This window comes from Arachis duranensis, chromosome 8, assembly GCF_000817695.3.
Source record: "Arachis duranensis cultivar V14167 chromosome 8, aradu.V14167.gnm2.J7QH, whole genome shotgun sequence".
Lineage (NCBI taxonomy): Eukaryota > Viridiplantae > Streptophyta > Magnoliopsida > Fabales > Fabaceae > Arachis > Arachis duranensis.
The window spans coordinates 32230914-32242932 of NC_029779.3; the positions used below are offsets into that span (position 1 = coordinate 32230914).

Consider the following 12019-nt stretch of genomic DNA (forward strand, 5'->3'; position numbering starts at 1 on the left):
TGTGTTAAGCCACTAACAAATTTTGTTGCAGGATCTTTCATTTTCCTCCTTGATGACAAAAGGAAAAGAAAAGAAAAGAAAAGTTAGATTTGGCTTAGGATATAAACTGCCTTATGTGTTAATGCTTAACTTTAGACACTGTGATACATTGCTTTGTAGTTAATGCTTAATTTTATTTGTTATATGTTATTATTGCTGTGATACATTGCTTTAGTATTTGTTTTTGGCTGTTTTAAGTTATCTCGATTTCAAAAACAAGCCTTGATTAAGGGGGATGCTAACATTAAAGGGGAGCACTACACAATTCGGTTGATCATCAAAGGGAAGTGTTCTCAACTTATTTAAATTAACTTTTCAATCTATTTATCCTTTTAATCATGTTTGTCATCAAGGGAGAGATTGTTGAGTTAAGTTTGATTTTGGGTTTTATATAAATGATGATAAACATTCTTTGGGTTAAAAGTCCAAGTTTATTTAACGTGTGTGCTAAGTGATACAGACCTATTTATTCACTTATCAACCCAAGTTCATGTTGCTCCAGCAACTTAAAATGTCACAACTCCAAAATTTCAGCCCATTACATTTTAATGAGTAACAAATCAGTTCCTATGAGCCAAGAGAGAGAGTTTCGAATGATCATGGTTGGAACAAAAGAGAAAAAAAAGCAAGAAGGACATTTGGTACTATTAAGAGACAGTTATGACTCTAGGAAAGCAACAAAGACACAAGGACAATATCATTACACAAAGGACATCAGTAAGGTAATATTCATAAAGTTGGGTAGAGTAAAACAAAAATGTAGAGAAATAAACAGCAATTAGAATGGCTCATAAATAAAAATGCTATGCATGCCAAGGAAGACATAAGATTCAAAGACAACAAAAGGTGGTGGAGCAACTCCTCAAAGAAGCAGAGTTAGTGGAGCATAATGAAAAAAGTATTGCATGTCAATAAAGACAGCTTCAATGGATAGAATCAAAAAAGGAATTGGAAGAGATAGTGTTGAACTTTGAGGGGCAAGCTTTATCCTATAAAGCTGGCCTCACAAGTCACAACATCAATTAAAGTCAAGGAAAAGAAAGTGATACAAGAGCATCATCTCAAAACACTTGAGTTGAAATCATTTTTCTTTAATCTATACTTTTTTGTTATAGATATCTATTATCATTTTTTTGTATTTGAGAAAAAGGCTTATGAATGTGAGTTGAAAAAGCCATGAGAGAAGTGGTAAGAGAGATGCATGAAAAAGCTAAAGAATTGTTTCTGTGTATTTGATTTTGTTGAACTAGAATTAGTTTCCCTTACCAGATTGGGATAACACTTGGTGGGTCTGAATCTGGTTAAGTTTTGCTTCCAAGTTGGGACAGCACTTGGGTAGCTAGACTTTGGGATAGAAAGTTTAGCGAAAAATACTAGATGAATTAGGTTGTAATTCATTAGTATTGATATTTGTAATTTGTTTTATTATAGTGAAAATTCCATCATAATTGTGGTGGAGGTTTGATGTAGGTTTCATACACTTGAAAATCGAACCAGAATACATGCTAACTTCATTCTCTTCTTCCCTTCTCTATTTCTATTTGGTTTTAGAGACAAAACAAAAAAAATTTCCTTCATAATTAGTTTCCACAAAAATAGAACAAAGAATGTCATTTCTGAGTTAACTTGATTCAACTTTCCTTCTTAAATTTTAACAGTTCTATCATTAATAATAATAAAAGTTGATATATAGTAAAAATAAAATGGATAAAACTGTTATATCTGACAGAAAAATATTAGAAATTAATTTTTGTATTAATTTTTTTAAAGACTAAAATATCTATTTTTAAAATATTTAGAGACTAATTTAAATAATTATTCTAACAAAAAATAAACTGAATAAAATTTTAAAAATTAATTTTTTTATAGACTAAAATTTTATTTTAAAATTGTTGAGGATTGATTTGGATAATTACTTTTCAAATTTGAAGTTTTTAACTATCATTGTGACATTCTCCTCCTGGCCTAGGCATCATTAGGTAATCTGAATCCGGTATCCAGTATTTAACACATCCCAAAGAGAAAAGCCACCAAAATTTTCACATAATTCAGCAGAGGCGCCAACTTCACCCCTTTTTCCCGCAGGCGCCAAACCCGTCCCGCCAAGGTGACGTTCCCGCCATCACTCGCTCCCTCTCCTTCCACACTTCATCCTTCTTTATTTCTTTCTATTTAACACAAACAACAACAACAATCACACCATCCCCAATCCACACTCACTCACTCCCTCCCTCCCTCACTCCCTCCCTCACTCCTCTCTCTGTAGATCTTCGCCATTCATTCAGTAGCAAGATTAAGATGGTAGTGTCCCTTGGCCCAGGCAAGTTCTACGGCACAAGCCTCCCCCGCCCTCGCATCTACACCGACGTCAAGTTCAACGACCACCGCGTTGACCCCCCTGTCTCCGTCGCCGACCCACTCATGTCTTGGGCCAGAGAGGCCCACTGGTCCATGGGCGGTCTCTCCTTCAAGCGCCTCCACCTTCAGGGCAAAATCGAAGGCAACGTCGACAGGCTCCGCGCTCAACTCGAGTCTCTCTCTCACTCCGGGGCCCAATCCCAAAGCCCGCCACCTCACTTCAAGCCCACGCTCTCCCGCGGATCCAAGAGACCCGCTGTGGATTCTCCTCCCCCGCCTCCCGCTCCTATTGCACCCAAGCGCCGAAGGCTCACAGCGCTGATCGAAGAGGACGAAGAGAATGAAGAGGGGAAGGAGGAGGATGTTAGGGTTAAGGCTAAGTCCAAGGCTAAGGATTCAAAGCGCTGCGTTGGAAGGCGGTTGGTGAAGAAACTCGGCGACGATTTTGATCGCGTGGCTTCGGAGAACGGAGGTGCTGACGTGGCTGACAATCTGGATTTAAATGCGGTTCCAAATGATGTATTGGATTCGGTGTCAGCGAGCACAAAGAGAAGTCGCCGGAGGTTGATGAAGGGTGGTGAAGCTGTGACGAACAAGGTGGTTGATGAGTCCAATAAATCATCGGATCCAAAGGAGAAAAAGAGTGGTGAAGTTGAAAAGAGATCTAATTCTTCGAATGCGGTTAGGACTTCACCGAGGTTGTCTAAGAGTAGATCCAATTAGACTCTATCTTATGTAATTAGCTACACTGTTGTGTTCTTTGTTCTTAATCTTTTAGGGTTTTAGGGAGAAACAGGGCTAGCATTTTTCAAATTTTTTTCTTTTGTTTTCAATTTTTCTTTCGCCCTTTTTATTCTGGAAGCTTCTCTGATCTGCGGAAAAGTAAAGAATTTTCGATGATTCTAGCACAAAAATTTGCATCATATTTATTAAGATTCTTGACTTGTACATTTTGTTTAGAACAGTATAAAACAATCTGAAACAATGCCATGTTTTATAATAGTCTCTAGTCTATGCTATCAAACTGTAATTTATACTCAACGAATCAAATCAATACGGTGTAATTTTGGCGATGAACCCTCTCATGAAGCAGCCCCAAGGATCCATGTCTTATGATGAAAACTTGCTATACAAATTACCTCCATTTTTTTGTTAACAAAGGTCTTTGAAACTTGGATACTGTTGGGGCAATTGTTTGAGTTTGGCCAATCTGCATGATTGCTCAATAAAGAGTGAGTGGGTTGATGAACTTTCCCATGGGACCATACCATATTCATCAGAAAACTCATTCATTCCCCCAACTAAGTATTGCCAAACCAAAGCACCTGCTCCTGACTTGTTCTTCTTAGCAGATTTGTAGATTATGTCTGTAATTCTTCTATACATCTTTTCTCTGTCTGAAAATGAAAAGTTCTTGTTGAATTCTGAATATCCATATTCGGAGAACACGACGGGTTTATTCAGTACATTGTCACCATCTTCAATGTGGGAAAGCATCCACTTGGAAACAAATTTCAGTTGGTCTTCAAATGATTGATCATGAAACCTAGGCAAAAATAAATACATAGGTAAATGAATATTGCATATTACTTGTGTATATAATCAGAATCCTGATTTTAAAAGGCATTAAAATGCAAGTTTCCAAAGAACTATTGTTGGTTGTGGCAAAATTTGAAGAAACGCTCTCATAAGTTTAGGTGAGGCTAAGAAAATCTAAAACTACACATTACAAAAACAGCATTCATGCGATGCATACCAATGGTCAGCATAGATATGGACAGAGGTGAAATCAATATTCGAGATGTTGGAGTTCCGGATGAAATCAATTCCAAGTCGGGATGCCCAATACTCGGGGTTAACAGTTGAGTCTTTCAGGTCATTAGGACCATAAAAACCTTCATGACCGATAGTCAGCAAATGGTTCTTGTCAATTGATTTGACAAAACTTGACATTTCTTCAAGCCACTCCTGCAATATGTCAATAAGTGCACACTAAGATATCAATGTATGAACTAAGAAGCAATAACATTCTTGCTACATTTTAGTTACTTGAGTTAAAACCTTCAAACAGATGCCCTGTTTTAATGCGTTTTGCAGAATCAAAACTTAAAAGAGTATCACAATTATCTAATGGCCACAAGATGGATATTGAGCAATCTATAATATCAAATTCGGCAACGAAATAGTGTGAAGTTGTCAAGTTTCTGCAGAAATTTGAACCTTTTATTCTTATTGTAGGCTCAATCATAAGTTCAAGTCGTCATTCAAACTTTTAATTAGCATATTTAAATATAAGGTATAGGACTTACTTGGAGAGTGTCACCAGAAGGATCATACATGCAACGGGGTTCATTAATCAATTCCCACCCAAAAATGGTGGGGTCATTTCGATATTCAATTTTGGTGATAGTATTTTTCCTTGTCAAAACAGTCTGCAGAAAAATTGAGACAAAAGTATTAATTGAAATAAAACCAGCCTCATGTAAACATGCAGCTAAAACTGAAAAGTCAGCAAAACAACACTGTCATCATACAATTTAGATTTCAAAGAGAACTACAGATAATAATCATTTTTGGAAGTGCAAGAGATGCAAGCTTCATATTCATATATAAGGGGGAAAAACGAAAGCAACGAGGACAACAAATCAAGAATCAGGTCCTTGAAGAAGGATTAAAGCAATCATGCATCAACATAGGTAAAACGAATTCCCATGCAGTTAGGGGCAATAGATAAGCAATCATGCATCAGCATAGGTAAAAGTAGTGGCAATACAGTAATCTTGCAATTACCTACTTAACACTATATGTTAAAACTTACATAAACTTAACTAAGCATCGTGAGTGTTAGCATGGTGTAGAAAAGTGTACACCGTTCATCTATGTTTGAAATTTAGCATAGATAAGGAAACAGAAAACAGAGAGTATTCACAGAATAGAAAGACAGGCTTATCATACCTTGACATAATTCTTGAAGTAACTACGGATTGACGGATCGAAGAAGAAAGAATCGTTAGATGAGCTTAGCCCTACCCCTTCTTCCCATGCCCATTTTACATACTGAGTCTTCCCACCATAAGCTTGCAAGTTATTCACCAAGCTAAGAAGCAGCCTAATTCCATTTTGCCTCGCTTCTGCTATGACATAATCCAAGGCCTGCAAAGCACCAATCCTCAACACAGTTTCCATTCATTGCAAATCATGCTAAACCTTAAACAAGTTGCAGCATAGGCAAAACGAATTGAGCCTAAAATAGATTAACAAACAAAACAAAACAAAAGGACAAGAATAAAAAAATTCGGCATCACCATTACATTCATTAAATAAATAAACAAATAGAAATACAGAATAAAAAATAAAGGGGAAAAAATTGTCGGTGCCCAGCGTGAAACACGGAACAGACGGACCAAAACACAATTATGATACTGTAATCTAGGAACAATAACATCCAATATTACTGCAAAATTCCCTGAAAATCATGTGCTATAATGCAAGAAATACCTTGAATGTTTGCTCATCAAAATGGCCAGGTGAAATTTGAAGGGCATTGTAGTCACCATCATTGAACGCCCAAGTTCTACAAACTGTGAAACCCATCTTTGCACCATTTTGCAGCATTTCACGCACCTTTGGCCTATTATACACTTCCACTGATTGCCCCATTAACCAGTAAGAGTTCCAACCATTCACATATAAGGCTTTTCCATCCAACACGAACTGCGTCCCGTTCCTCTCCACAAACGACAACGGTTTTCCATCTTCCTCAAATAGAAAGCTGAACCTTAAGCTTCCGAAAGACATATAAAAGAAAAGCAAAAAGGATGCAAAACCCAGAATAGGGAAACACACGCCATTTCCTGAGACCATTATCTGAGGGGTGGGTTAAACCGAAGAAATTTAACGAATTGTTGGGATTCTCGAGTACCCTTTTGGCCCTTTGTTCGGAAAGGCCAAAAATTTATAGTGAATTAGTCGCACTTTATTGAAGATTGCTGAAGCTAACCCAGAATTGAATTTTGCGGTTCTTAACACCCCAATTGGTTGAAGTGTCTGGATCTCTCTCTTTCAAGATTGAGAAATAGTATGGACGGCCTTGAAAGGCATCGACTTTATTGAGTACCAACAAAATGGAAAAGAAAAAAAGAAAGAAAATCTAGTGACCCCAACAATAACGCATTTTGGGGAATTTTGAGTTTTGACAAGTTTGTAAGTTGCAGCAACTTGGGGAATGTAAATGGTATAATGAGATGAGCAGAGGGCGATGAATGTGCATAAATTATGAGGAATTGCTTATGGTTGCAGCTTCCAATTTCAGCTCATGCATTGAAATTGAGCTGAGATAGAATCACATGGCTATGCTTTGGGGGTTTATCTATCTTCAAAACCAGTCAAAAATTGTCAAGTGGTGATGATGATGATGATGGAGAGTGTGTGCGGTGAAATGTTAGTGTCGATGTGAACTGTGATAGTGTGGTTTGGTAACTGGTAATTTCTGCTGTAACTTCTTTTGGTTTCTCGCGAAATTCTATACCTTAACGATTAATTTGTTGTTAATTTAAGCTTTTATTTGTTAATTTAAGCTTTTATTTAAAAATTTATTATTTTTTTATGGTTAAGATTGAGATTCAAATTCAAAATTTTTAGATAAAAATAAAAAAAATATGTCATTTGAATTATAATTTATTTATTAGTTAATAAATTATTATATATACAAAATATAATTTAAATCTTTAATACTCATTTTATAGGATAAGTAAATTAAGTACTTGACTAATCTAAATTAATTAATTAGGGCTATTAGGCTATAACTTGGATGTGCTGGGAAAGGGAAATTGGAACTATGAAGTCATGAAGCGAGAATTAATTTGGCATCTGCCCCATTGTACCAGAAGAACCCTTTTTCTAAGGATTAGGAACATCATGCCACTATTCAATTTACTATCGTGCATTTGTGGGTCATCCTTTTCCTTCATTTAGTATTTGCTAATTACCAAATCTTCTGAAAGTACACTAGTGAGTCTAGTACTATCTATCTGTTATTATTGAAATTTATATTGGTTGTTTAGAAAATAATTTTCAATGATAACCCTATTAATTTATTTTTTTTCAGGTAAAACCATACCTTAGTTATATTACTACTTGTAGAAAAGAGGAAAAGTAATGAAAAAAATTAAATAAAAAACAAATTACTATTTTTACTTATAAAACTTAAAATATTAATAAATTTATTTATAAATAAACAAAATTAATTTTATATTAACTCTGTATTTATAAAAAATGAATATACTATTATTTTTATTTATGAATGTTTAAAATACTGACGACTTATCGATAAATGAAACTAATATTTGGTTATTTTTATTATATAAAGATTATTTTTTGTAATTAAAAAGCTAATTCCATTAATTTATGAATAAATTTATCTAAATTTGGATGAATAGTTTACTTAAATAAAAAATAGAGGAAAATTCTGTTATAATATTAATATTTAAAATGTATATCTATACAAAACCCTAAATGTTAATTAATCTTACTTTTTTCATCCATGTAAGCGAAGCAATTGACCTAAACATGGTCCTCCATGATCACCATCTTCTTGAATCTTGATTCAGAATTTGTCCCTTTCAAACTCGGAAGTACCTGACAAAAAAAATATATAATCTAACTCCTAAACTATCAACCTTGATTTTAATCTTTTTGGAATCATGATTACGTTTATAGTTACCAATTTTACCAGTGTTTTACCTAAAATGAACAAGAAACTAGAAACAAGCCATGCAAAAGCTAAATACTAAAGTAGTGGCAAGTTAAATGAACCATTTAATAAGAAAGATTGCCATAAAAGGGTCTTAACGCTTCTATGGGAAGCTAGGAAATCACTCTCAATCTTTTTCGTTTTTTGTAGGTTTATTTTATTGCCAGTCATATATGATTTTGAGTGAGATCGAGTGTGGGACCTTCAATGAGTGTGAGCTAAAGGTGTATAATTAAGATTTCTCGTTACAACCAAACGTTAATGCTTTGAATCTTTAATGGATTTAGATGATTAATTATGTCTTTCTCTTTCTAATCCAAAATGACAAATAGAGTTGGAAAATCATTTTCCACCTACCAAAGAAGAAATGAACCAAATAATTCTTCTATAAGTATATCCAAGCTAGAAATCATTTAGATTGATTGAGTCAGTAGTTAATGCATTTTGTTCTACATGACTATTACATGATATATAGGATATGTACATTTACTAACTTGTGCCGAAAGAGTTTATATTCGAGTAAAAGATGGTATTATGGTAAGCTTTCAGCATTGGTTGAAAATGCTCTTCTCTCAAGTGGTTGAAAATGGAAGCTTTTTTTTTCGCAAAAATAAAAAAGTATTACCGACAATATATATTATATATACCATGCAGCTTATTCTGACCTTTTGATAGTGGGGCCGGGGAACCAAATCAATTCTTGTATGTGAAGGTATAGTAGTTGAATACACTATGGAGATACAGAAATTATGGTTTTAAAATAATCACAAAATGAATTTTAATAAGTAAATTTAAATGGTTAAAGTTGTGCCTATATGATCATAATCTCTCTACTCTAAAGTTTGCACTTCTGCACCATGCACTACTTTCATTGTTCCACATCCCAAATTCAATTTCATGTAGTCTCACACTCACTCACATCACACCGAATGCATGTTACTACTCCTTCTAATAAGTTCCTTATAATAATTTGTCCTTTGGTTTAGTTTGGTTTAATTTTTGTTCTGACTTTTTATGGTGACAATTTTTTACTATAATATGGTGTAAAGCCGAAAATATGATAAGAGAAGGACAAAAATTTGAATATTGTAATATCTCTCACTTTAACATAGTCGAGTTCTTAGAAAACAAATGAGGTTAGTTATCATTAAGCAATTAATCTGACTTAATTAGGGCAACCCTTAGCGTAATTCTCCTCAAGGAAGGCAACACAAAACTCGTGTTGGATGGATCTAAATTTATGTTATAAATACCTTTTTGTTTTAAATAATTTTAATTTTATATAAACATTATGATGATTCGAATTCTACTTGATTTATATAACAACTCATATTATTAAATGGAGTTTTCATTCAAAATAAATTAATACTTAGTCTATCAAATATAAAAAATTAACAAAATGTATACGTGATGTAATTTATTAATTTTAGTATATACTTTACATAGTAATACTAATTAGATGTTGATAAACACATGTTTAAAGAGAAAAATAAAATAATGAATTGTATTTAAGATAAAGAACTTTGAATTCCTATTACAAAAGTATATATGAAACTATAAATATTTATTAAGTGAAATCATCAACATGTCACCCACTAAACTTATGATGATGTGTAATTTTTGTTCTGATATTCATAATTTATTTTCGTATGGTTTGTTTATTATTTCTCATTAAATATTTTATATCATACTCAAATGAAATATGTTTAGTAATCTATTCTATCTAATACCAATTCTTCATTCTCATTTTTCTTTTATCAGATATCATAGGAAAAGGGGAGCATGAATTGAAGGCGCCGGCTCTTAGATGACGAAGAAATAAAAAATATTTAAAACTTAAAAATGATAGCAAAATTTTTGGAATAAAAAAAAACTTATTATATTGTATACCAATTATGTTCTTAAAAAATATAAAAATGTGATATTTTCATTTCATTTCATATTTTACAAATATTGTAATTTCAAGTGTTATTTTTTATAAAAATAAAATTCTATATTTAAGCAAAATACTTAACCAAATTAAACCAAGTTATTATAACCGCTTTTTAAATAATGCGCCTTCTCTTTTTTTTTTTTCTCTTTTTCCTCCCCTCTTCTTCCTTCTCTTTCTCTATCGATGTTGCGTTTTCTTCTTCTTCTTTTTTTCCTTTTTCGTTATCTTTCTCTTTTCGATCGTTATCACAAAAAATACCAACATTTTGCTAAAATTTTTATGGTTTAATTATTTTTTTTACCTTTATAGTTTAATTTCACCAAATTTTTAATTAGATCCCTATATTTTTTTCCTTTTCAATTAGATCCTTACATTGCTTTAATTTTGTAATTACCAAGTCTTCCCTAGTATAAAAAATATTAGAGTTAATTAAATATTTCTTTACAAATTGAAAGTATTTATAATTAAAAGCTTAATTAAATCTTTGATCACATGTATTTTGATAAAAATATTATGTTAATTTTAACATTTTTAACATGAAAAGGACATAATTACAAAATTAAAAATAGTGTAGGGATTCAATTGAAAAGAAAAAATATAAGGATCTAATTGAAAATGTGATAAAACTATAGGGACCAACAGAGTAATTAAACCTATTTTTATTGGTTTTAATTTTTTTCTGATGCCATCATTAAATAATTTCGGTTCATTTTTTAGTTTATTTCAGTTCATTTGTGTATTAGTTGAGGTTCATTTAATGCTGCTGATAAGTATTGACCAATATTTTTATTTCTTAAGTAATTTCGGTTCATTTCTTAGTTTAATTGAAGTTCATTTGAATCCAAAAATGAATTTGATGTGTTTTATTAATGATTGAGTCTTTTTTACTGTTTGTTTAAATCTGAACTAATTTCGGTTCATTTGTGTGCTAATTGAAATTCATTTGATACTGTCCATAAGTATTGACTAAATTTTTCAGCAAAGAAGAATGAAATTATTCATTATCACTTTATTCAATTGCATTAGATTCCACTCAATTCTATTCAATTAGTTCAGTTTTGAACAAGCAGTAAAAAAGACTCAATCATCAACAAAAACACATTAAATTCATTTCTGGATCCAATGAACCTCAAATAAACTAAAAGATGAATCGAAATTACTTAAGGAATAAAAAACTTAGTCAATACTTACAACAACATCAAGTGAACCTCAATTAATTCACAGATGAACCGAAATTAGTTCAATTTTGAACAAGCACTAAAAAAAATTCAATCATCAACAAAAACACATCTAATTTATTTTTGGATCCAAATGAACCTTAATTAAACTAAAAAATAAATCGAAATTACTTAAAGAATAAAAAATTTAGTCAATACTTATCAGCAGCACACACAAATGAACCGAAATTAGTTCAGTTTTGAACAAACAATTAAAAAGACTCGATCATCAATAAAAACACATACAATTTATTTCTAAATCCAAATGAACCTCAATTAAACTAAGAAATGAACCGAAATTACTTAAGGAATAAAAAATTTAGTCAATACTTATCAGCAGCATTAAGTGAACCTCAATTAATTTACAAATGAATCGAAATTAGTTCAATTTTGAACAAGCAGTAAAAAAAACTCAATTATTAACAAAAACACATCGAATTCATTTCTGAATCCAAATGAACCTCAATTAATAGGAGGAAAAGAAAAAACGTAACAACAATAGCAACAATAAAAGAATGACGATTGAGAGAAAACACGCGAAGAAGAAGAAGGAACACAAAGAAGAAGGAGAAAGAAGGCAAATAAGAAGAAGGAAGCACGCAAAGAAAAAGAAAAAGTAATGAGAAGACGAAGAAGGAGAAAAGCAAAAAAGAAGAAGGAAGAATATGAAGAATAAGAAAAAAGAATGCGGAGACGAAGAAGGAGAAAAATAAAAAAGAA

At 32.3% G+C, this 12019-nt stretch overlaps 2 protein-coding genes across 2 annotated transcripts; one reads left to right on the forward strand and one right to left on the reverse strand.

Annotated features, from left to right (window-relative positions):
• Positions 1-2124: 2124 nt before the first annotated feature.
• On the forward strand, positions 2125-3311 carry LOC107462156 (uncharacterized). The gene has a single exon (XM_016080725.3). It carries the CDS (start codon positions 2338-2340, stop codon positions 3118-3120), a length of 783 nt encoding a protein of 260 aa, XP_015936211.1. The 5' UTR covers positions 2125-2337; the 3' UTR covers positions 3121-3311.
• LOC107462155 (mannan endo-1,4-beta-mannosidase 2) lies at positions 3298-6863 on the reverse strand. The gene is made up of 5 exons (XM_016080723.3): positions 5896-6863; positions 5353-5550; positions 4707-4829; positions 4154-4365; positions 3298-3943 (listed from the first exon to the last, which is right to left on the reverse strand). The coding sequence occupies exons 1-5, from the start codon at positions 6259-6261 to the stop codon at positions 3550-3552; spliced, it is 1293 nt and encodes a 430-aa protein (XP_015936209.1). The 5' UTR covers positions 6262-6863; the 3' UTR covers positions 3298-3549.
• Positions 6864-12019: the final 5156 nt, after the last annotated feature.

Coding starts and splice junctions, on each gene's coding strand:
- LOC107462156 (XM_016080725.3), top strand. CDS start 2,338: ATGGTAGTGTCCCTTGGCCCAGGCAAGTTCTACGGCACAAGCCTCCCC.
- LOC107462155 (XM_016080723.3), bottom strand. CDS start 6,261: ATGGTCTCAGGAAATGGCGTGTGTTTCCCTATTCTGGGTTTTGCATCC. Junction 5,551..5,895: donor TTGATGAGCAAACATTCAAG/GTATTTCTTGCA, acceptor GGTGCTTTGCAG/GCCTTGGATTATGTCATAGC. Junction 4,830..5,352: donor ACTTCAAGAATTATGTCAAG/GTATGATAAGCC, acceptor ATTTTTCTGCAG/ACTGTTTTGACAAGGAAAAA.